The following is a 25,444-nucleotide window of genomic DNA, read 5'->3' as shown; positions in this document are numbered from 1 at the left end:
TTTGGTAGGAGGAGGAGGGTCCAGGCCGAGCAAGCCGAGCGACGAGCTCAGCTGATGCAACCTAACCGACCCCGCGTGACAGTTCCGGGCAGGCGGCGGCGGCGGCGGCTACGGTGACCGAGGAAGGGGAGGGGGTGCCGTGCTGAGCGAGGGAGTCGAGGGCGACAGAGCCATGGGGGACGCTCTGAGCCCTGAAGAGAAGCTGCACCTTATCACCCGGAACCTGCAGGTCGGACCTCGGGGTTGGAAGTGAGCCACTGGGGACAGGGGCCCAAGGTCCAGTGATCCTGAGCCCCGCTACGGGGTCGTAAGTGTGTGGGGCCGGGGACTCCGCACCGAGGCATCTCTGAGAGATTGTAGTCCTCACTGCCGGTCAGTCAGTACAGGTGCGATTATCTGGATACCACAGAAATCACAGTGGGCTCACCTGTGTGTAGTTACTTGTGTCAAGCCAGGGTTTGAATCCAGGGCTCCCACGCTACCTACCCTATTATGTGCCAGGCGCGGTGCTGGGGGCTGGGGACACGTCAGGGCCATCCCCTCCCGGAGCTTGTCTGGAGGAAATCAAACGTTTAAAATGAGCCATAACCCAAACACTTAATTACAGTCGAAACAAGTGCTGGAAGGTACTTTACGTGGAGATCTTTCTTGAAAGGAGAGGGCTGAGGGGGAGTGTCAGGGAAAGCTGAGGAAGTGACCTCTAAACTGCGCCCAAAAGGATGCAGATCACCTCTTCACTCTACATATGTTCCTGCTGTTTCCAAGAACTGCAGGAGTAGAAGTTAACCGGAATAGTCAGGGGTAAAAACATGTCATGGTAAAAGGAACCCAGATCAAGACCCAGAAGGGAGAAAGAACCCTGAGGTTCAGAGAGAAGGTTACCTTGGCTGGAGTAGAGGAAGCAAAATGAAGATCAAGATTTAATAAGTATTTATATTGCTCATTCCCTTGCCTCTTTCAGGCCTCTATTGTTCTCTTGTTAGAAAGGCCTTTCCTGACCGCTTTATTTAAATAACAAACCCTGCCCCCAGAACTGTCCCATCCCTTGCTCTGCCTTTGTTGTGTCTCCGTGGAACTTATCACCATCTGACATACTATATATTTTATGTGTTTGTTTAGGAGGCAGGGACCAGGTCATGAGGGCTTTGTAGGCTATGTTTAAAACTGTGGGGTATTCTAAGAGCAGTGACACATGGATTGGGCCACAGCTTGTTTTTCTCTTTCTATGAGATACAATTCGCATCCTATAAAATCTACTCTTTTGAAGTGTGCAATTCAGTGGGTTTTGGTTTTGTCATACCATTGTGCAATTATCACCATTATTTAATTCTGGAACATTTTCATCATCAAAAATAACCCATACCCCTTAGCAATCACTGCCCATTCCTCCTTTCACCCCAGCCCTAGGGAAACACTAATCTGCTTCCTGTCTCAAATTTGTGTATTCTGGGTATTTTATATAAATGGAATCATATTATACATGGCCTTTTGTGTCTGGCTTCTTTCACTTGGCATAATTTTTTCGGATTTTATCCATGTTGTTGCACTTATCAGAACTGTGTTCCTTATTATGGCTGAATAATATTCCACTATAAGGATATACCACATTTTGTTTCTCTGTTTGTCAGTTGATGGACATTTGGGGTATTTTCACTCATAACTGATCTTAACCAGAGATTCTTGCATGCTTGCCCTTAGATCCTTTGTTTCCTAGCCTCTCTCCATAAAACAGTGGTGGCTGGGGACAAATGACACACAAAGCCAGGGGCATTGACTTACTCAGGTCTTAAAAGGTAAGTGATAAGACCTTTCCTTGGGTAATGAAAAGTCTCCAAGTGTCCAAATAGTCAGAGGCTCAAAGGATGCAGGATTAGTCTCCAGCTGGCTTGAAACAGAATTCTAACGAGTCCTGCTAATAGGTGATGATTCAGATCAGCAAAACAATTTTTGTCTTTCATGGCTTCCAGCAGCCTCCCCAAACCATTACTTGAAGAAACACTAAAATCTTATCAGCAGCATACTGGCCTATTAGGATTTTTCTAATACTGTCTTAGGGCAAAAGGAAACTACTAAAGTATTTAAATATGTTTGGATTTTAAAGACCTCCCCGGCTTTCTTTTGGGACATGGGACAAGAGTAGATATGGGAGACCTGTTAAGAGGCTATTAACAGTAGTAATCTTAGTGTGATAGAATGGTGGCCAAGACTAGGTGGTGTAGAGGTAGAGAGAAGTAGGAGGAGTTAAGAGCTGTTTCAGAGTAACTTGTGCAACTCAGTGAATGATAGTACCATGTACTTCACTAGGTGTGAAACTATAATTGAAAAAGATGGTTGGGAGTGAGATAGGAAGATGAAAGTATCAGTTTAATTTTGAACATGTCAAGTTTGAATTAACTGGGTTGATAAAAAGTACTTGTTTTATATATGGGTATGAGCAGGAGATTTGGTAGTTACTAGATCATAAGTAGTAACCGAAGCACAGAAGAAGATCAGTTAGGGAGAACAGAGAGTAAGAAGAGAAGAGATAGGACCCCGAAGATTGTTAGTATTTAATGATTAGGAAGGAAAGCAGCTGCAAAGAAATCTTAGTCCCAGCAGCCAGAGAAGTAGGAGGAAAACTAAGATGTAAAATACAGGAGAACAAAAGAGGAGATTGTTTCAGAGGGGAGCAAAGACTAAAACGTATTCATTGAATTTAGCAACAAGGGGGCCATCTTAGCAAGAGCATTTTCAGTGGTGTGCTGCTGTATGGAGTTCAAACTAGAATGGGAAATAAGGAATGGAGACCAAAAGAAGAGACATCTTTCAAGAAGTTGGCCATGAAAGGAGAGTGTGTGATTTAGAGATAGCTGGAGAGGAAGATACGGCTGGGGACATGTTCCATTCCCCTAATGTCAGTGTCATTCCCCTGGAATGGTACTAGCAATAGCACCGGCTTAGGTTGGCTCTCACTCAGCACTGAGAGCCTGGCCGGACCTCCCTGTTTGCTCTGAGCCTGGACCCTCAGTGATACCTGACTTTGTTTTCCTTGTCACAGGGTAAAGGATGAGCAAGGTGGGGCACCGGCATTAAACCAGCTCTTCTGCTTCCACAACAGGAGGTTCTCGGGGAAGAGAAGCTGAAGGAGATACTGAAGGAGCGGGAACTTAAAGTTTACTGGGGGACAGCAACCACAGGCAAGCCACATGTGGCTTACTTCGTGCCCATGTCTAAGATAGCGGACTTCCTGAAAGCAGGATGTGAGGTAAGAACTAACATTATAAACCAAGCAGTTGCCTTAGGGAAGGGCCAAAAGAGAGACTTTACTAGACTTGTCCCACTTGTTTGGAGGTACTTGGACAAATTCACATTTTGGTGGCCCCTTATCTCGTATGACCAGGTAACGGTTCTGTTTGCGGACCTTCATGCATATCTGGATAACATGAAAGCCCCGTGGGAACTTCTAGAACTCCGAACCAGCTACTATGAGAATGTGATCAAGGCAATGCTGGAGAGCATTGGTGTGCCCCTGGAGAAGCTCAAGTTCATCAAAGGCACTGATTACCAGCTCAGCAAGTAAGTGCTTGATCATCCGCCCACCTCATGGCTAGCTAATTACTGGCCTGGGGAGTCTAGGTATTCAAATCTGGGTTAGAAGCTATTGGTCTCTACCTGTTAAGAACCATTAAAAAATTTATACCCTTTGTCCTTTTAATTCATCCATCAAAAGTCTACTGACTAGTAAATGCGTAGGTATTATCTTATTTGCTGGAAATGTGAGTGTAACCATAGCAAAGTCCTTGGCCATGCAAACCTCAGAGCATATATATGGAAGAGTGGTGAACTGCTCAACCTCCCATTCTCCCTCCAACCTCAGCAAATAATGATAAAAGAAATGTGAAAGAAAAATATCTGAAATATTTCTTACCTCCCCCACAATTTTTACTGCTTCTTATCGTCAGTTTTATTCATATTTGTAATGTTAGCTATATAAAATTTTGTGTCTTAGTCTTTTAACCTACAATTTCCTAAGTAATTCCCCTCTGCTGCCTCAGTTTCCACATTTAAAAAAATTTTTAACCTGACAGATAAGCCATGTATCACCCTACTGATGACTTTTGCATTTAAACCCTTAGAACAACTTTTAAGGTAAACATTGTTTTAGCCTATTTCACAGATGAGGAAATAGATTCAGATCTAACTCTCCCAAGTTTGTGCAGCTAGTAAGCAGAAGTGCCATGATGTGAACCCAGATCTCTCCCTTACAAGTTGATTTCTCTTTTTACTTCATCTAACATAATTTTCTTTCTAACATAATTTTCCTACTTTTAAACATTGAGAGTTTTAAATAAAGTGTATACCTCAGAGATATTGTGGGTTCGGTTCTAGACCACCTCAATAAAGCAAATGTCATAGTAAAGTGAGTCACACAAATATTTTGATTCCCCAGTGTGTATAAAAGTTATGTTTACAGTATACTGTAGTCTGTTAAGTGTACAATAGCATTGTGTCTAAAGAAAAAATGTACATGCCTTAATTTAAGAATACTTTGTTATTAAAAATGCTGATCATCTGAGCCTTCAGCAAGTCATAATCTTTTTGCTGGTGGAGGATCTTGCCTGGATTTTCACAGCTGCCGACTGATCAGGATGGTGGTTGCTGAAGGCTGGGGTGGCCATGGCAGTTTCTTAAAATAAGACAACAACGAAGTTTGCTACATCGATTGACTCTTTCACAAGCGATTTCTCTGCAGTTTGCAATGCCTTTTGATGGCATTTTACCCGCAGTAGAACTTCCTTCAGAACTGGAGTCAGTCATCTCAAACCCTGCCACTGCTTTATCAACTAAGTTTATGTAATATTCTAAATCCTTTGTTGTCATTTCAATAATCTTCACAGCATCTTCACCAGGAGTGGTTTCCATCTAAGAAACCATGATCTTTGCTCATCCATAAGAAGAAACTCTTCATCCACTTAAGTTTTATCATGAGATTGCAGCAGTTCAGGCTCCATTTCTAATTCTAGTTCTCCTGCTATTTCCACCACATGTGCAGTTGCTTCCTGCGCTGAAATGTTGAGCCTCTCAAAGTCATCTGTGAGGGTTGGGAACGATTTCTTCCAGACGCCTATTAATGTCGGTATTTTGACCCCTTCTCATGAATCACAAATGTTTTTAATGGCATCTCGAATGGTGAATCCTTTCCAGAAAGTTTTCAATTTACTTTTCCCAGATCCATCAGAGGAATAACTATCTAAGGCAGCTCTAGCCTTACAAAATGTATTTCTTAAATAATGAGACTTGAAAGTCGAAATTACTCTTTGATCCATGGGCTGCAGAGTGGATATTGTGTTAGCAGGCATGAAAACAACATTAATTTCATTGTACATTTCCATCAGAGCTCTTGGGTGACCAGGTGCATTGTCAATGAGCAGTAATGTTTTGAAAAGAATCTTTTTTTCTGAGCAGTAAGTCTCAATAGTGGGTTTAAAATATTCAGTAAACCATGTTATAAGCAGATGTGCTGTCATCCCAGCTTTGTTGTTCCATTTATAGAGCACAGGCAAAGTAGATTTAGCCTAATTCTTTTTTTCCCCCACTTTTTTTTGGGGGGGGCGGGAATTAGATTTATTTGTTTGTTTAGTTATTAAAGGAGGTACTGGGGATTGAACCCAGGACCTTGTGCATGCTAAGCACACAGTCTATCACTGAGCTATACCCTCCCCACAATTTAGCATAATTCTCAAGGCCCCTAGAATTTTTGTAGTGGTGAATGAGCACTGGCTTCAACTTAAAGTTATGAGCTGTATTTGCCCATAACAAGAGAGTTAGCCTGTGCTTGAAGCTTTGAAGCCAGGCATTCTCTCTAGCTATGAAAGTCCCAGATGGCATCTTCTTCCAATAGAAGGCAGTTTCATCTCCACTGAAAATCTGGTGTTTAGTGTAGCCACCTTCATGAATTATCTTAACTAGATCTTCTGGATGACTTGCTGCAGCTTCTACAACAGCACTTGCTTCTTCACCTTGTACTTTTATATTATGGAGACGGCTTCTTTCCTTAAACCTCATGAAATCTGAAGCTAGCAGACCCCTATTGATGATACTATTGCAAAAAATAACAATTTGCTGAAGGCTCAGATGATGGTTAGCTTTTTTTTAGCAATCAAGTATTTTAAATTAATGTATATACTTTTTTTAGACATAATGCTATTGTAAATTTAATAGACTGCAGTACAGTATAAATATAACTTGTACATGCCCTGGGAAACCAAAAAACTCGTGTGACTCACTCTATTGTGATATTTACTTACTTGCGGTTGTCTGGAACTGAACCTACAGTATCCCCAAGGTATGCCTGTAACATGAAAGATCACTGATCATAGATTACTATATTATAATAATGTTATAATAATAAATATTATAATAATGAAAAAGTTTGAAATATTGAGATAATTACCAAAATGTTACACAGACACACGAAATGAACAAATGCGGTTAGAAAAATTGTGCCAATAGACTTGCTCAATGCAAAGTTGCCGTAAATCTTCAATTTGTAGCAAACAGTGTCTGTAAAGTGCAATAAAACGAGGTATGCGTGTACTAAGAAATTCACCTAAAATGCAGCCCAGAGAGATGGACAAAAAAAACTGTAAGTGGTTGAGATGTGGTGAAGGACTTTTGTTTCCAGCAATCTGACAGACTAGATACTCTGACCGAACTTCCTGCTGAAAAGCATTTTTAAAATGCTGGATAAAATATTTTTTAAGCTTCCTAAGTGCCTCAGGTAAATCAACTGATAAATTAGTCAAGAATACTCAGTGGCCAGAAACGAAGTGAAAGTAGGAATACAAAGAAATTTGTACTTCAGTTGATCGAAGATGTCTTTAAAAACACTGCTAATTAATCTATAACATGCCTTTATTTAAAAGAGCCGTCTAGATTTCAGAGACGCTAAATGTTTTTTTTAAAATGTGTCCTAGAATCTGTAAAATATGATAAATAGAACACTGAAGACTGCATGTACCATGAGGGCCTCACTGAATTGTGTGTGGTTGAACTTCGGTTTTTGTGGCCTCACAGCTCACAATGGGGAAGAAAAAAAAGAAAGAAAGAAAAAGGTAAAAACTAGAATACTAGGCCAGGAGGTCTAATATTTGAGTAATAAGTGTTCCAGAAAAGAGAACAAAGTACTGGGGAAGGAATCATCAATGAAATACTAATGTAAGGACAACTAAAGGACATGAGTTTCCAGATTGAAAGGGTCCACTGAGTGCCTAATACAATGAATGAAAATAAACCCACGTTAAAGTGCATTCTCTTGGAAGTTCAAAGCACTAGGGACAAAAAGAAAGTATTATCCATACTTCCAAAGGAACAAAAGAAGTCATATACAAAATGTCAGGAATTGGAATGGTTTTGCATTTCTCCAAAGGAACATTGAAAGCCAAAAAACGAAGCAAAGCCTTTAAAATTCTGAAGGAGAAGAATTTCCAGCCTAAAAACCTTTATCCACCCAAACTACCATTCGAGTATAGAAGTAAACTACCTGAAAATATCTATCAAAAAAAATCATTTTCATGTTTTTCTTGGCCATCTGTGTTTCCTCTTCTATCAATCAAGTGTCTATGCAAGTGTTTTGGCCCATTTTTTAACTTTTTTTTTTAGGAGTTCCTAAAGTGTTCTGGATACCAAGTCTTATGTCATTAATATAGCATGGGGAAAGAGGATTAACCACTGGAACAGAATAGAAAGTTCAGAAATAGATCCTCACAGATAATGGAAGCTTGATTTATGACAGAGCTGGCATTGCAGGTCAGCAGAGAAAGAATAAACTTTTTAAGAAAAAGTAATGCAAAGACAGTTGGTTATCCATATAGGGAAAAAAATGATCTCTTTATGCAAGTGGATTAAAGATTTAATTGTAAAGGCCAAACTATAAAACATTTAAAAGCCAATATATAAGACAGTCTTATGATCGCAGGTCAGGGAAAATTAAACAAGATACACCAAAAGCACAAATCACAGGAAAAGATTGATGAATTCAACTTTGTTAAAATTAAGACCTTCAGTACATTGAAAGTAAGATAAAGTAAAAAGACAAGCCACCAACTGGGTGAAGATATTTATAACATGTATAACTGGCAAAGAGATAATGCCCAGTATTATATGTCAAAAACTACAAAAGCAATTGTCAAAAAAATGAATCAGTCCAGTAGGAAAAACTTAAATAGACATTTCACAGAAGAAACCAAATGACTAGTTCACTTATGGAAAAATGCTTACCCTCCTTGGTTATTATTTTTTTAAATGTAGATTAAAACTGCAGTAAGAAACCACTCATGCTTGCCAAATTGGCAAAATTTAAAATAATAACAATATTAAGTAATAAAACTGATTTTAAAAACCCGCTTTGGAAAATAGTTTGATGTTATGTTGAACTGAAGTTCAAGGTGCAAATCTCCTATGATCAGAAATTCTACTCCTGAGCATATATAAAGGAACTTGCACATGTATACCAGGATGCACATGTAAGAATATTTATAACACATTGTTTAGAGATACAACATAGTATAAAACTAGAAAGAAACACAGAAGTTCAGGCTCGTGGTTACTCTGGAGAAGGAGGAAGTGGGATAGGGTCATGGAGGGTTACATGGGAGCATCAGAAGTAATTAGGTCCCTTTTCTTAAACTGAGTGGTGGCTACTCTATTCTTAATATTGCTCTTTATTCCTTACATGTGTTTACGTTTTAAAAAAAAACCGAAAGACATAAAAGATACATTGAGAAATTCTGCTGTTTATTTAATAGGCATTCCAGAAGAGAATGGAGGGGAATGGCACAGAAGCTGTATTTCAAGAGATAAGCGAAGAAAAAGATTAATTAAAGCCATCTTAAGAAAGGAAAAATAAAAATAAAGTAGTATTTTGAATGAGAGGGTGGACCACTCACATGTTAGAAACTACCAGGCAGTGTTCTCTTTGAAAGTCTTAAGACTGGGAGAGTGAAGTAATAACGCGCTTTAGGATTAGACTGAGGCCTGAGCCCAGCCTTACAGCTGTCCGCTCTTGTTTCCCCCTCAGAGAGTACACACTAGATGTGTATCGCCTCTCCTCCGTGGTCACACAGCACGACGCCAAGAAGGCTGGAGCTGAGGTGGTAAAGCAGGTGGAGCACCCGCTGCTGAGTGGCCTGCTGTACCCGGGGCTGCAGGTAACATAGGAGGGATGGAGTTGCCCAGTGACCTCTTTTGCACTGTTTCTCACTACTGGTCGCAAACCTGTCTCTCAGCCCCAGTTAGACTGACGTACTGGCTGCTCCTTCATCATGCTGTCGGCCTGCCTTCCTGTCTTCCTTCCCCGCACCCCTCTCCCCAGACTCCCTGGACCACTGTTTGACTTCTTCAGCTGTAAGTCTTCGCCTACCTGTCTGTCCTTTAAAACACTGCTAGGGGGATGGTATAGCTCAGTGGTAGAGCGTTTGCTTAGCATGAACAAGGTCCTGGGTTCAATCCCCACCACCTCTATTTTAAAATAAATAATTTTAATTATTTAATAAATTTAATAAATAAATAAATCTAATTACTACCCCCCGCCCAAAAAAATTTCTTTAAAAACACTGCTCATCTGACACATCTTCTTCATGTTAATCGTAATCCCTTAATTGAAGAACGTTAATTTCAGAGTGATGGGTAAAAGTCAATTTTAGGCATGATCCTATTTTCCATTAAGCAAAACAAACACATCGTACTTCTTGTGTGTGTGTATTTGCTATGAGCATGGAGAGAGTGTGGAAAAATTCAAACCAAGCTGTTAATACTGGTTATTAGCTCAGGGAAGGTAGGATAAAAAATGTCAATAGACCTAGTTTTTCCTTTGTATATTTCTTGAATGATGTAAGAAAATCAAGCCTGCCCTTGGTCAGACATTCTAGGTCTGCACTGCCCACTATGGTAGCCCCTAGTCATAGTCCTATGTGGCTGTTGAAAGTAATCATTAAAATTTTTAATTCTTCCGTCTCATTGGCTGTGTTTCAAGTTGCTCACAAGCCACGTGTGGCCAGTGGCTAACCTGTCAGACAGCAGAGATAGAAAATATCTTCATCCTCACAGAAACTTCTATTGGACAGTGCTGTTCTAGATTCTAACTGCTTATTCACCTTTTTCTTCCCCTCTAGCCAATCGGGCACTGAATTTTATCAATTCTACTTCTTAAAAATCTGTTAAATTCATTTTTTTAAAGAGTAACTTATTTATTTAGGTTTTTGGGGGGAGGGGTATAATTAGGTTCATTTATTTATTTAATTTTAGGGGTAGTGCTGGGGATTGAACCCAGGACCTTGTGCATGCTAAGCATGCGCTCTATTGCTTGAGCTATACCCTCCCCCCATTCTTGCTCTACATCCCCACTAACTTTGTTCATCATTATTTCTCACCTGTACTCTCACCGCAGCCTCCTAGCTGTTCTCTTTGTCTTCAGCCCATAGGCCACCACTCCACACTCTACCCTCTTACTAGTGTAATTTTTCTGCCATGTGGGTCATGTTTCTTCCTTCCCTTCTTCAAATTATTCACTGGCCAGGATGATGCTAGGTATTCTCACATGCCATTCAGGGTCCTCACCAACTTTTCTAACCTTATCACGCACCATCTCCCACATCCCTTGAGGTTTGTGCTTTTGCAGAATGAATCACTTATAATTTCCTTAAACACTTAACACTTCTGTGCCTTCTTACATTCTGTTTCCTCTGCATGGTGAAAAACATCTATATATATCTATATATTCTTCAAAACCAAGATCAGCCCATAATCTGATTCTCGGAAGCCTTCACTGCCACCTGTCTGACCAGATAGAAATAACCATTTCTTTCTTCATGTTAGCATCTTCCTTAAGTGAGCGTGTAAGTTAGCCCTTGGCACCCTGTATTGAAATGCCCTGGTTACGGGTCTCTCTCTTCAACTGGGTGATTGACTCCTTGAAGAATCTGGGTCTGTTTCATCTCTGCATCCACAGGGCTGGCACTAGGCCTGGCATGTAGTGAGTGATAATCAGTTAGTATCAGTGATAGTTCAGTCTTTCCTGTTTTTCCTGCCATCTCATAGCACTTGTTTCTTGTGCCAGTTATCTGACACTTGTCACAGGCTGCCTTGTTCACTGGGTACCTTTGGCATGACTATAGTATTTCTTTCCCTCCTTCCCTCTGGATTCTGAGCTTCCTGAGGGTGGAGACGCTGCTTATTTTACCCCGTGACATCCATGTGGAGGACTGTTCCTTGCAGGCACTCAGCAAATGTGTATCTGGCTCTTGAGGCTGAATGCTGCTTATTTGCTTCCTTCTGAAAAATCTAATGGTTTTCAAAAGTATCTGATTTCTCAGATGCATACAGAGGAAATACAGTAGGAGTTTATGTTCATGTGTTTCTTTCCACAGGCCTTGGATGAAGAGTATTTGAAAGTAGATGCTCAATTTGGAGGCGTTGATCAGAGAAAGATTTTCACCTTTGCAGAGAAGGTTAGTGTTCTCTTTCCTCTCTTTTTCTCTTTTGAGCCTCAGGGGTATGCGTTAAAGTCTCTCAAATGTGCTGGTCCCAGCAATCATATTGTGTGGTAGGTATTTTTCTCTTTGTTTTGCAAATGAGAAAACTGAGGATAAAGAGAATAAGAAGGTTGTCACCGTTAATGACTAAGCAGGAATTAGCACTGAGATCTGTCTGACTCAAAAGCCTGGGCTCTTGCTGCCACTAGGAAGCTGCCCCCAGACCAGTATTTGCTTCTTTCCTAACAGCTCAGTTTCCAGGGAAAGGAACCACCAGTCAGAACCATTGTTCTTTCCCAGAGCATGTGGTCCATATTGCTCTGGATCTTCCATAACCACTCGTCTCTGAGATGAGGCTTAACAGGTTTAAAAGGAGGAAATCACAAACCCATGCTTGTTCTTCTCTGGGGAAGAACTCAAGTAAGTTGAAAAGGGCTATTGAGAAGTGGTTGGTATTTTTGAAGGCTTCTCAAAACCTCATATTGGCAAGAGTGTGGAAAAAACACTGCTGGTGGAAATGTAAATTCCTAGGGGGTGATTTGACGACTCTGAAATATTTCTACCCTTTGCCCTAATAATTATACAAATGTGTCCTCAAGGAATAATTTTAGAAGTACAACTTGAATTATGTATAAAAGTATTTATCATGTTATCAATTTAAAGCAAATCTAGAAATAATCTTATATCCAGTGGCAAAGGATTGGTTAAATCCATGGTGATAAATTCTCAGAATGGAATATTATATAATATTTTTAAATGGTTGTTAGATATATTTAATGAATGGGGAAATGTTTACAAAGCAAGGGTTTTTTTTAATTACTTAAGTATTTCTCATTTTTCCATTTTATCTCCTCTATTAATTTTTTAATTGAGCCTTCTTTTATTATTCTAACAGAGATATGGCCTATGGCCAGTTTTTATATGACTCAAAAGCTCTAAGAATGGTTTTCATATTTTTTAAGGGCTTTGAAACAAATGAAGAATGTGCAATAGAGATCACATGTGGCCCACAAAGCCTACAGTATTTATTACATGACCCTTTCAAGAAAGTTTTGCCCAGCCCTGCACTAGAGATTACAACATCTATCTCTGTAATTTAGTAAAGTTTGTTAGATATTTTTACCACTTCCCAAAGATGCAAGAACGTACAACAGATTTACCCCACTTAATACCCTCTTGCCCTTTGTGCTATAGTAATATATTTTACTTTTACGTATATTTTAAATCCCAAAGACTTGACTATAATTGTTTTTTTAAACAGTCAATTTTCATGTATATTTACCCTTTCTGATGCTCTTTACTCCTTCCTGCTGTTCTGTGCCTCTGTGCTTCCATTTGGGATCATTTTCCTTCAGCCAAAAGACCCTCTTGTATTTTGGGATTACATTGCAGGTCTCATGGTAATGAGTCCTTTCAGCTCTTTTGTCCGAGAACTTTCTTTTGCTTTTGCTGGCTATAAAATTCTAGGTTTGCAGTTATTTTTCTTTTGCACTTTAAGGAGTTGTCCTGTTGTCTCTGGCTTTTATAGTTTCCATCGAAAAGTCACCTGTAAGTATCATTTGTTTCTCCTTGGCAGATAATATATCTTTTCTCTGGCTGCTTTTTTTTTTTTTTTTTTTTTAAACAGAGGTGCCAGGAATTGAACCCAGGACCTCCCATGTGCTAAGCACGCGCTTTACCACTGAGCTATACCCTCCCCTTCTCTGGCTGCTTTTAAGGTTTTCTCTGTCTTTGATTTTCAGCAATTTGACTACAGTGTTTTTATTTATCCTGCTTGGATTTTGCTGAGCTTCTTAAGTCTGTGGGTCAATGTTTTCATCAAATTTGGTAAATTTTCCTCTTTAACTGTCCCCTTATTTCCTTTAAATATTTCTTCTGCCCTCCTAGAGATGATCATATTGAGTGAAGTAAGTCAGAGAGAGAAAGACAAATATAATGTCACTTATATATAGAACTGAAAAAAAAATGATACAAATTCTATTTACAAACCAAAAACAGACTCATGGACATAGAAAACAAATTGGTTACCAAAGGGGAAAGGACAGGGAGGGATAAATTAGGGGTTGGAGATTAACAGACACACATTACTATATACAAAATAGATAAACAAAACAATAAGGACCTACTGCATAGCATAGGGAACTATATTCAATTTCTTATAATAACATATAATGGAAAAGAATCTGAAAAGAAAAAATATACACGTATGTATATGTATAACTGAATCACTTTGCTGTACACCTGAAACTAACATTGTAAATCAACTACACTTCAATTTAAAAAAATTTTTTTTTAAAGAATGAAAAGGAAAAAAAATATCTTCTGTCCTTTCTCTCTCTCCTCTCCTGAGATGCTAATTTTACATAGATGAGACCTCTTGATCACGTCCCATGTGTCTCAGGGCCTGTTCTGTTCTTTTCCTTCCTTTGTTCCCTTTGTGCTTTAGTTTGGATATTATCTATTGACTTTTCTTCATGTTCATTCATCGTATCTTCTGTTAAAGCCACCCAGCATCACGCTGTGCCATTTTAGAACTTCCATTTGATTCTTTCTTATAGTTTCTAATTCTCTTTTACAGTTCTCCATCTTTTCTCCCTTTTGTCCATCTTTTCCTCTATTTCCTTTAGTGCACCAATCGTTATTATTTTGACATCCCGATCTGCTTATTCCAATATCTGGATTATTTCTGTGTCTGCTTTTACTTACTGTTTTCTCCGAACTATCAGTCACTTTTTTTCTACTTCCCATTTCTAGTACTTTTTTATTGTGTCAGAGACATTGTAGATATGCTGTAGACACTCTGGATTATGCTTACAGAGTGCTATGTCTTCTGTAGGCTGTTAAATTACTGACTTATCACCTTGATCCTGTCAGGGGTTGGTTTTGGACTTTGTTAGAACAGGTCTATTTCAGTATGCCTTAATTCCTATGATGTGGACCTTGTTCTCAGGATGTGGCCTTTCTAGGATCTCAAACTGAAATCTCAGGATGCTCACAAAGCCCTCTCTGCTTTGATTGGACCTAAATTTCAACCTCTGTCTCCCCAGCACTGTGCAGCCTCTCAAACCTCTGCTCAGGTCTCCAGCCTCCCAGAGCTTGTTTTTGCTGGGCTTCCTGGTGTCTCTCTGAATGCACACACAGCTGTGAGTCAGTCAAGCACTCAATGGAGAATGTTGACTTAGATTTTTAGAGGGGGCTCCCTTCTCTCTAGAACCCTTCTCAAATCCTGGCCTCCTGGCAGCCCTGAACTCCAGTCTCTGTCTCCTCTGCTTAGTCAGACTGCTGCTCTCTGCTTGGTCACTTTTTCTCAGTACTCAGTTTGAAAAAAATGCCATCAGGGAGCAAGCTAGGGTGGTGTGGGGTCACCCAACTTCCCTTCTCTCAAGATTTGTAGCCCTACACTGTACTTCCATCTTTTAGAATTGTTTATGGTGGTTGGGTGAATCCAGTAACCTCACGATGTAATACTAATAAAAAAAAAGAAACAGTAGGAGAAAAAAGCTTTGTTTATATTATGATTACCATTGAAAAGTTATATATTCAGTGGAGAAAAGATTGGAAGGAATATATCAAACTATTCGGTGGCTGGCTAAATTAGATGAGATTGGGGCACCGAGGAGGATTTACACTAATACCTGTTTTTTTGTGTTTCTTTCTAACCCCTCAGTACCTCCCTGCACTTGGCTATTCAAAACGGGTCCATCTGATGAATCCTATGGTTCCAGGACTAACTGGCAGCAAAATGAGCTCTTCAGAAGAGGTAGGTTGCCAACTCTGACTTGAGTTGGGAAATCTTTAGCGAGAGATGAAGAAATTGAAGACTAGAAAGAACAGTAACTTGGCTAACTAGAATTCTCAAATATTTGAGCCATAAGGAATCTTAAGTTACCCAGTTAATTCCAGTGGTTCTTGAATATTGAAGGACCCAGGAAGCAGTCCTGATAGAAAGCAATCAATTTTAATAGTTTTACTGCTACTGGTAAAAAACACAAGCAAAAGTAATGTCTTCACCCATAGAACTGTGATAAAATTCAACCTTGTTAGTGAGAAGGCTGTGGTTGCATTTCGCCAGTTAGCATCTTGATGGTTAGGGTGATGTTTCCTCTGCTCGAGGAAAGTACACTTCTATTTTGATCACTAAGAGCACAGAATAAAGGAATTAGTGGAACCCAAAGATGTAAAAAATGTTAAATGCTGGGTTCCCATACATGGCTGATCTTCAGAATCACCTGGGGAACTTTTAAAAGAGAGAGAGAGTTGATTAGACCCTGTCCTTAGAGATGCTGGTAACGTGGCTCTGGGAAACAACTCAGGAATCTGTATTTTTTTTTCAAATCCTCGTAGTTGATTCTGTTTGGATTCTTTTTTGGGTGCTCATTGAGCTCTCTTAAGTCTGATTTCTAGATCTTTGACCAGAAACTGGTAAATATAAGCATAGAAACTTTTTAAAGGAATAAACTCATTCCTTTTTCTTTCATTAAAATGCTCCACGTGTCAGTTGCTTCTCTGATAAGGTGTTATCACTCATCCTATTTGGTAACATTCACCATATCTTCATCCTGGAAACCAGTGCTAGCAGCAGTTCCCAGACGTGGCTGCATCAGCATCACTTTTTAAAATACAAATGCCTGGCCCAACCCCAGGAAATTCTGATGCATTAGGTTTGGGTGGAGCCCAGTAATTTATGTTTTTTTAAAGCGCCCCAGGTGATTCACACCCGTCACATGTGGACCAGAGCTTGGTAACCACTGAACACAAAAATGAGCGTGAGCTCAGTCACTCTAAACTAAGAAACAAAGCCTATTACCCTAAAAAGGAAAAATGGCTCTAAATAATACATACTACCTGGTGTTGGTGTTTGTTGTGGAATAGGTATCCTCACATGTTGCTGGTGGCAGTGTCACTTGGTGTATGCCTGTTAGAAGACCGTTTGGGGCCTAGCAATTTTTGATAGCTTAAAGAAATAATCCTAGAGAAGGCAAAGGAAGCTCTGCAAAGATGTTCATCATAGCATTGTGTATAATTTGTAAAAATCAGCTCATAATCTAACAGTTTAGAAATTGCTAAATAAATTATGGTGTCACTAATAATTGGGAATATAAAATAGCATGAAAATTACATGTGAAGACTGCGTAGCCACTCAGAAGTACTTATGATATAGTCTCAAGTGAAAACATAAAGGGCATTTATTCTCCAGCTACAAATTTGTAACAATTCTATATGTTGCAATAAGGCCTGGGAAGAACAGAAAAAAAATTTTTCTTTTTTTAATTAAAAAAAATATTTTATTGTACAAATTTAATGCCTTTTCCATCTTATTTTCCCCCTTAACGGAGGCATTGGGGATTGAACCCAGGACCTTGTGCATGCCAAGCATGTGCTCTACCCCTGAGCTATAACCCCCACCCCCCAAAATTAAAATATTTTTATTTGTTGGGTGGCAGTATTGTGAGTGGTTCCTCACTGATTAATTCTGCTTTTGTTAAAGTTAATGTTTAAATCTTTGTTCAAAAAAATTAAAACACACAGATTAGTTGAGCACGTTCTCATTTTCAACCACAAGAGGTCCTCTTTTCCTCTTTGGCTTCTAGGAGTCCAAGATTGATCTCCTTGATCGGAAAGAGGATGTGAAGAAAAAACTGAAGAAGGCCTTCTGTGAGCCAGGGAACGTGGAGAACAATGGCGTTCTGTCCTTCATCAAGCACGTCCTCTTCCCCCTAAAGTCTGGTGAGGCACTCTCCATTTTCTCCTTGGAGGCCAGGCTGAAATACCAAAACCAGTGCCATGATCATACTTGTGGTTTGTCACAGAGACTTCCTCCAGGGGGTGGCTTCCCTGATTTCTCCGCTCTGATTTCTCATAACGTGTGATTGAAGTGGAGATAACGTTGAGCTGTCTGTGTGTTTGTTACCAGGTTAGGTTCTAAGTTGGGTGTCAGCATGGGTGGTAGATATGAAGGGGGCAGGCAGGCATTGTCAGACCAGGGGAATCCAAAAGGGATGTAAGACACAGTCCTTCCCTTTGAGCTTGGATGCTAGCTGGGTGTACAACATTGCCACTCATCCAACTTAAAAACAATAAAGTGCCGTGTGATGAAGTTCAGAATATGTGGCAGAAACTACAAATACCCACACATTTGGGCCAGGGATGCTGACTTGCCATTATCAGTGAGTTTGTTGGCATGGATCCTTTTTCTTACAGAGTTTGTGATCCTTCGAGATGAAAAATGGGGTGGAAACAAAACCTACACAGCTTACTTGGACCTGGAAAAGGACTTTGCTGATGAGGTAATACCAGAGGAGTAATCCCCACTGTGCTCATACTGACACACCTCTCTGTGGTGGCCTAACCAGGTTTCTGGTTCTGTGCCACAGGGCTCTGTCATGATGCTCTCGAGGCTACAGATTTTGTTAAATTTTGTTAGATGAGGGTTCAGGTGGTCCACGGATTGGATTAGCAAATGGCATAAAGCTAATATACTAGTGTCTTCATCATTTTGGAAAGGACTTAACCTGGAACAAAGGACAAAACCCAGCAAGCTGAAGCATTTGAGGGACAGATGCAAAATCAAGGTTCAGAAAAGAGATATAACTATAAAAGGACCAAATAGAGGATAATATTCATTTCGACAAACAGTTTAATGAAAGATTTACTAGGTGCCCATGTGTTAGGCACCGTGCTAGGGGCTGGCATTACAAAGAGGATGCCATCCTCATGAAGCTCGTAGTCCAGAAGGAGAGGCAGACATGTAAACAAACATCATTTACTCCTTACTGTACAGTAAAGATGTATACATGGTCCAGAAGTAGAGCAGGAGGAAGTGACTAACTGGCTGTCTGGGAAAGCTTTGTGGAGGGGACAACATCCAGACTCTGTTTCACTTGAGGATGAGGTGGGTGTTCACAAGGAAATCTGTGAGGGAATACGTTGTGCACAAACGTGGTAAGGTGGAACAGCATGATACATAAGGAATCAAGTGGTTTGGTCTGACTGGTGTCTACAAGGTGAGGCGGGGCACCATGGGACAGGTAGGCAGGGCCAGGTCATAAAGGGAAAGAGTACTGACAGTATATGTGGGGAATAAAATGGGGGGTCTTGACTGACTCTGAATCTGGGCTGAATCAGCAATGTGACAGGGCTGTCAGAAATGGCAACGAGGTCTTGGCCTAAGTCATCAGAAATGTAGAGTCCAGAACCAGAGAGCTGATTGTCCGCTCAGTTCTCCATTGTTCCAAGTGCCTTCAGAGCTGTGCGTTCAGCCCTGGACTTCAGTTTTATGAGGTTAATTTGACAGTCTGGGGTGTGTTGGTGGGGAAAGGAAAGATGCCATGAGAGGAAGCAGATTGCAAACCATGTTACAAAAGCACAGTTGAAAGAACCAGGCATGTTTAGCTGGGAAGCCAGGTTGTGTTCAGCTGTCCTTAAATGCACAGAGGGCTCTCCTGGGAGAGGAGTTGGGTTTCTTCCTGTGGCACCAGAGGGCTAAACCAGGACCACAGGTGGGGACCACCAGGAGGTTGATTTAGGCTTGAAGAACTTTCCAATGACTGCAGTGTGGTGATGGACAGGGCTGTCTTACCTGCCCTTGTGTCCCTGTCACTGAGGTGTTCGGGCAGAGGCCAGAGGATAGAGGCAATGTTGTGTGAGGGTCTGAGCGTCAAATCCAAGGAAAGGACTCAGTGACCTCTGAGGTCTGAGGGCCCTTAGGCCCATATTTTGGATATTTAACAGCCATTCTCTGAAAGCCTTCCATCTGCAGTCTGAGGCAGGCCACAGAACCCACACTCCATTCCTCAGCCCTGTGAACAGTCCTTGGTGGGAATGATAAGAAGGCATAGAAGAAATGCTCTGGAGAAAAAGCCTGAGCAGCATTCAGCAGCAGCACCTCCTGTGACGGTGGACGGGTTCTGTCCGCACTGACACAGCCACCACTGGCCACGTGTGGCTGTTGAACCTCATAGCGTAACCAGCGCAACTGAGGAACTGAACTTTAATTTACGTTTAGATATCCACACTGAGGCTTGTGGCTACCATATTGGACAGGACAGGTCTAACATTTTACTGTTTTTAAAAATGAAACAAAATGACTATAACTCAATAAAAAAAGTTAAAAAAAAAAAAAGAAAGAAACATTCCCTGGGGTTTTGTACGTGGCAGAGCAGCTCCCTTGCTGCTGCAATCTATTAAGTCAATCAGTTTACAAGGGTCTGTTAAAAATTTTAATTAAACATTCCCAAGGAAATGAAGGAGTAGCACCAGAAACAAAAATGTGGGCATTGTTTTATTACAGGCATTCATGCCTAAGGGATACCCCCTCAGAATATCTAGAAGTTCCTTTCAGGCCAGCTTTGGGGTGGAAAAGCGCTAGTCACCGGACACGAGAGGGAAAATGGACTTACTGGACTCCTACCATGTACTGGCACTACTCACCATGTTCACCCACGTTATGTGATTTAATCCTCATTCCGGCTCTAGGAGACATGGGTGGTGTTATTTTCATTTTTTAAGTGAAGAATCCACAGCTCAGAGGGGTGAAGTGCGTGGTTCGGGGTCGCCCAGCTGGCTGGGACGCTGACCCCGGGCAGTCTAGCTGCAGAGCCCTTGTTCTGTCTTCTTGCCCATCAGCTCTCCCTCAGGCTGTCTCCCACCTCTGGGTTGCCCCTGTGAACGCCCCTCTGCCTGTGGACAGCACTGGTTTATGCCACTACTCTGAGCATAAATGGAGGGACTAGAAGAGTTTGACTAATAAATGCATTCAGCCTCTAAAACCCCTCAAGTTAGTATGGAATTCAGGATCCAAAGCCCTGGGTCTCAGACAAGTTAGATACCATAGAGCTTTCTCTGCTCTACCAGCTTCACAAGGTTGTCCAGAGGATCAAGTAAGACTCTACCAGGAAAACACCCTACATCCTATACGTGCATTATTCTTAGATTCAGGTGTCCCGTGGGCCTTTCAAGTCCCTTGTCTCACCTGGCCTTGTACCCTTGCAGGTTGTACACCCTGGAGACCTAAAGAATTCTGTGGAAGTCGCCCTGAACAAGTTGCTGGATCCCATCCGGGAGAAGTTTAATAACCCTGCACTAAAGAAACTGTCCAGCGCTGCCTACCCAGACCCCTCGAAGCAGAGTAAGGCCAGCTGGGGAGGGGAAGGGCCAGGGAGGGGTTGACATCATCAGGGTAGACAGCCTGTCAGTGGGCCTCAGAAAAGGCTCTGTCTTCAGCTGAGGCCCAAGAAACCAAGGGGTCTACAGTGCAGGAATGTCATGCCCTGTTGACTCCTGGAATGGAACTCCAGTCTTCTTGATTTTGGTTTGGTCGGTACTATGAAGTGATTATATCCTGCTCTAACAACACTGCTGAGCGCTGGCCTGAGCCATGTCCCTGATCCTGTCACAAAATGCACCCTTTCAGTTAAGGAGACCAGTTCAGTTAGACCAAGAGGGTCACGCAGCTGCTCGGACCGGGACTGCCCAGCTTCTTAGGGAAGCTCAGCTCTAGATTCGCCCAGTTACCTTCCGCATGCTCCTGACTGGTTCTTAGTTGGCCATCCCTGTATCCATGATGCTGAGGTGTTAACGTTGATGGTTTTGTGTGGCTCTCCCAGAAAAGACTCAGTACATACAAGCAGAATGCAGGAATGGCAGCATAGCTCCTGCCGGCCCCTCCCCTCCTCCAGCTCAAGACGCGAGGGAGAGAGGTGAAATCTGGCCTGTTGCTCCTCAAAGGCTGCCGGCTCTGTTTTAAAGGACGTGTAATTCAGTGGGTAGATTCTGGGGATTCTGCACTAAGTCCTACTAGTATCCTCATTTGGTGGGATCAGCAGCTGACCTGTCATGGGAAGGAGGAGAGTTCTGAGCACTTGGATTCTTCTCATTCCCAGAGTCCATTGCCAAAGGCCCTCCCAAGAATTCAGAACCAGAGGAGGTCATCCCATCCCGGCTGGATATCCGTGTGGGGAAAATCATCAGTGTGGACAAGGTATTCATTTTTCACCACATCCTAGAGAGGCAGACAGAGGTCAGGTTTGTCTGTTTCCATCTGGAGGAAACCTAGCCCGGGATGGGAAGTAACATCCCTGAGGTCATATTGCAAGTCAGAACTCGGGCATCTAATTTCAGGCGTCAGGCTTTTTTTCCCTTTGCTGTCTCTGGACCTAATGCAACCAAACAGAGCCAGGAACTCAGAGTTGGGAGAGGATGTTAGTCAGGGGGAACTTGTTTATCTCTCCAATCCAGTCTGATGGACTCACCTGGTCTCTCCCAGCTTGTCTGGACTAGCTGCAGGCCTTATCTTGAATCAGCCCCTTGGTCCTTCCTTCTCCCTGCCCCAGAAAATGGTGAAGGGAGAAGGCCTTCCTTTTTCCCAGAGACAGAAGATTATGCAACCAGTGGCCTGGGACCATTGGTGTGGGTTTCTTTCTCCCAGTATTGATTTGCTTTTCTCCATATAGACCACCCACCAGACTACTTTGAAATAGCTGCTCATGCTCTTGTTTCAGGTAGTTAAGCCAGCAGCTGTCCTCCCCAATCCTCCAGTCCCCCCAGGATTGAGTTTGACCTAAGGCAGCATATTACCTAATGATAGCCACACAGGCAGTTCAGGCCATTGTCTCTGCTAGAGATTCCTTCTGCCTCTAACACAAGTAATTAGGCTCCTGTTACTCAGATCTGCCTCTTCAGGGCCCCTCATGTCTACTGTCTGGGACCTGGAGAGTTAACTTCTGAGGGTTCCTCCTGAGCCTCTGTGGGGCATAGGAGTCCCCTTTCTGGAGTCAGAGGGTTCACCAGCCCCATGATCCATTCCATTATGAGACTCTCCAGGACTGACATCTCTTGCTGGCAGCACCCAGATGCTGACAGCCTGTACGTGGAGAAGATTGATGTCGGGGAAGCTGAGCCACGGACGGTAGTGAGCAGCCTGGTGCAGTTTGTGCCCCAGGAGGAACTGCACGACAGGCTGGTGGTGGTGTTGTGCAATCTGAAGCCCCAGAAGATGAGAGGAGTCGAGTCCCAAGGCATGCTCCTGTGTGCTTCTCTGTGAGTGAGGGCTTGGGCAGGGCACAGGACCTGGGGAAGCCAAGAAGAGCGGGGAGTTAGCCCATGGCCACTCCACAGGCCAGGTGGGGGCCATGGGAACACTACCTGAAAGATGAGGCATGGAGGAAGTATTTGTTGTGCAAGTACCATGGAGGAAGCACTTTATTAAAAACAGAAATTGATGAGTTAAAGCTGTGTGCATACTCACATCTCACTACTAGTAAGAGGTGGAGCCAGGATTCAAGGCCAGTTCTGATTGGCTGTTAGGTCATACTTCCTCCCCTAAAAGCCCAGATTTTGGAATCTCTCCTGACATAGGATTTCAGTTTAGTCCCAGTTAACCCAGTGCTGGTGATATCCAAAGACGTAGTACAGCAGTGAGAGACTGCTGGGGCTCTGGCACTGAGAGTGCCCTAAATCCCATGGGGGCCCGGAGGTAAAGGCTCCAATGCTTTGGCCTCCACAGCAGCTGGAGGCCATCCATAGCCTCACTCTTTTCTTGTCCTGTGTGTCTTCCCAGAGAAGGGGTGAGCCGCCAGGTTGAGCCTCTGGACCCTCCTGCAGGCTCTGCTCCCGGGGAGCGAGTGTTCGTGGAGGGCTATGAGAAGGGTCAACCAGATGAAGAGCTTAAGCCCAAGAAGAAAGTCTTTGAGAAGTTACAGGTAAAAAGCTTCACTTTTTCCCTCTTACCCAGGCCACCTGGACTGTGTCCCCAGACTGTTCTTACTGAATCTGCCCTTTTCCCAGCCAGGCCTTCCTGCATCAAAGCCCCTCTCTTCTTCATTCCAGACCTTTCTGAATGAGGCACCTAAGGAGCTTGAGGGCCCTCACACATACTGAGCACTGACAGATGATGTGAGGCACTGTGTGAAGGACTTGAGGTTTCCTCATTAGATCTTCAGTCTGTGATAGATTATCCCCATTTTACCTCGCAGGATACCTGCGAAGGCCACCCAGGGTCACCAGAAGTGATGAGGCCTGGCTCAGAGCCCTCCCAGGGTCCCTCCTGCCCACTCATTCTCTCTGCCCTGAGGGGCACTGACTTGCATGACCTGCCTCGAATTCATTCATTCATTCAGCAAACATGGAATCCCTAACATAAATGTCCGGCACTGTCCTAGGTGCTCCAGCTACATCAATGAATAAGGCAGCAGAGATTCACTGTCCTTGTGGAATCACCACTACATGTGTGACTTTTTCTAGTTAATACCTTGTTTCCTCATTTAGACAAAGTGTTTCTGGGGGGGCATTTAGAGTGGTGTCTACCTCTCTCCATCCTCCTGCAAATGGCAAATGGCTCTGTCTATTCCCTCTCCTAGTTTTCCACGCTGGTTTTTTGATTCCCTAATTTTTTTCTATAAAAATAAGTTTTGTTATATTTCTATAAAGATAGTTTTATAGCTATAAAAATAAGCTATAAAATAAATTTTCATGGTAGAAATGTCTAAAATGTAGGGGAAAACAAAATAAAATATCCATAGTCCTGCCACCTAGTGATACTGAAAAATGTCATTAGTGATTATTTCCTTCTGGGCTTTTTCTATGCATAGTGATAATATATTTACAGTTTAAGTCATACAATATATTTAGTCTGCTTTTTTAAAAATTTAACTTTATGCCTCAAAAATTTCCCCATCTTCTTAAATATTGAAAGGGTGGATCTTATAATACAGTATTGTATCATGACTATCAAATTTAACCAAAACCTGATTAGACATTGGGGTTGTTCTCCATTTTTCACTATTAGAATGCTACGATGGATGTCCTGGTACCTAGTTCTTTGTACTTATTTCTGATTATTTTCTTAAACTAAATCCCTAAAATGAACTTACCTTAGGCAAAAGAGAGGAATACCTTGACATGAAAGCTTTTCACAAACTGCTCTTAGAGAAATTGAGTCACTTTACTCTATTAGTAGTACCAGAGAGTCTTTGTTTTCTTGCCGTCTTGCCATCATCACTATAATCACTTTTTTTGGTTTATCTTGTCCAGACTGACTTTAAAATTTCTGAGGATTGCATCGCACAGTGGAAGCAAACCAACTTCATGACCAAGCTGGGGTCCATCTCCTGTAAATCGCTGAAAGGGGGGAACATCAGCTAGCCCGCCCAGCATCTTCCTCCTGTCTCTCATCCTGAGTCATCTGCTGTCTCCTTAATTTGCTCCGTCCATCACCCGTTTACCCATCTCTCAGGACACTGAAGCAGGAGTTTGGTACAGGACCTCAGTAAGGGGCAGCTCAGCCTCCCCAGAATCCAGGATCATCCTGTCTGGCCACAGTGAGAGGCTGGCCTCCCAGGCAGTGATGAGGGCCAGGCAACACAGGGAGCTCAGCTCTGCCTTCTTTCCCTGGCAGCTGACTTGAGAAATCTGGTTTCAATATAACAACTCAGAAAAAGTTTATGCCACAATCCTTCTAATTGGAAAAATATTGGTTCCCCGTTTTCCTAGAGTTATCCCAGCAGTGGTGCCTCTGGCTGGGATCTCGTGCCTGAACTGGGCTAATTACAGCCTCTCCCCAACAGGAAACTGTGGGATTTGAAAAGGAAAGGGAAGGGAAAACAGAGAACCTAGTGGTCTACCAAGTGGTTGGCAGCTTTCCCCAGTGCCTGCCAACCCTGAGGCTTGGGGAGGAGGTGGGGAGTGGGGCAGGATCTGCCCCAGGGCTCCTGGAATTTCCCTTGATCCTGCTAGGTGGGGACACTGCCTAAGGCAGCTTTGTGTTAACATCAGAAGTAGGGTGGATGGCACAGCCTGGTTCTTCAGAGAGGGTGGAGTAATTCTCCATAAGGCATCTCAAGCATCACTGTTGTAAATTCAAATAAAATGTCTGAATAAGGGTGTCTGGATGGGACCTGTCTGTGAGCTGGACCATCTCAGGAGAGAAGAATAGTGTA

At 42.3% G+C, this 25,444-nt stretch overlaps 1 protein-coding gene across 3 annotated transcripts; it reads left to right on the top strand.

Annotated features, from left to right (window-relative positions):
• The first annotated feature begins 30 nt into the window (after nt 1-30).
• On the top strand, nt 31-25,396 carry YARS1 (tyrosyl-tRNA synthetase 1). Of its 3 annotated transcripts, none has more exons than XM_032495829.1 (13): nt 31-229; nt 3,038-3,244; nt 3,380-3,555; nt 9,059-9,188; nt 11,406-11,486; nt 15,178-15,270; nt 17,102-17,237; nt 17,712-17,797; nt 20,502-20,637; nt 21,392-21,489; nt 22,354-22,547; nt 23,068-23,209; nt 24,540-25,396. In XM_032495829.1, exons 2-13 carry the CDS (start codon nt 3,206-3,208, stop codon nt 24,648-24,650), a joined length of 1,422 nt encoding a protein of 473 aa, XP_032351720.1. In that variant the 5' UTR covers nt 31-229; nt 3,038-3,205; the 3' UTR covers nt 24,651-25,396. The 3 variants fall into 3 exon arrangements, with proteins under 3 accessions (XP_032351720.1, XP_006176273.1, XP_014407434.1); XM_006176211.3 differs by having other exon boundaries at nt 158-229; nt 3,098-3,244; XM_014551948.2 differs by lacking the exon at nt 31-229 and adding an exon at nt 266-386 and having other exon boundaries at nt 3,098-3,244.
• The last annotated feature ends 48 nt before the right edge of the window (nt 25,397-25,444 follow it).

The sequence above is a fragment of the Camelus ferus genome, chromosome 13 (genome assembly GCF_009834535.1).
Source record: "Camelus ferus isolate YT-003-E chromosome 13, BCGSAC_Cfer_1.0, whole genome shotgun sequence".
NCBI classification, from domain to species: Eukaryota; Metazoa; Chordata; class Mammalia; order Artiodactyla; family Camelidae; genus Camelus; species Camelus ferus.
The sequence above is the reverse complement of the archived record's forward strand: the minus strand, read 5'-3'. Positions and strand labels throughout refer to the sequence as shown.

Coding starts and splice junctions, on each gene's coding strand:
- YARS1 (XM_006176211.3), top strand. CDS start 173: ATGGGGGACGCTCTGAGCCCTGAAGAGAAGCTGCACCTTATCACCCGG. Junction 11,487..15,177: donor TTTTCACCTTTGCAGAGAAG/GTTAGTGTTCTC, acceptor CTAACCCCTCAG/TACCTCCCTGCACTTGGCTA. Junction 21,490..22,353: donor AAATCATCAGTGTGGACAAG/GTATTCATTTTT, acceptor TCTTGCTGGCAG/CACCCAGATGCTGACAGCCT.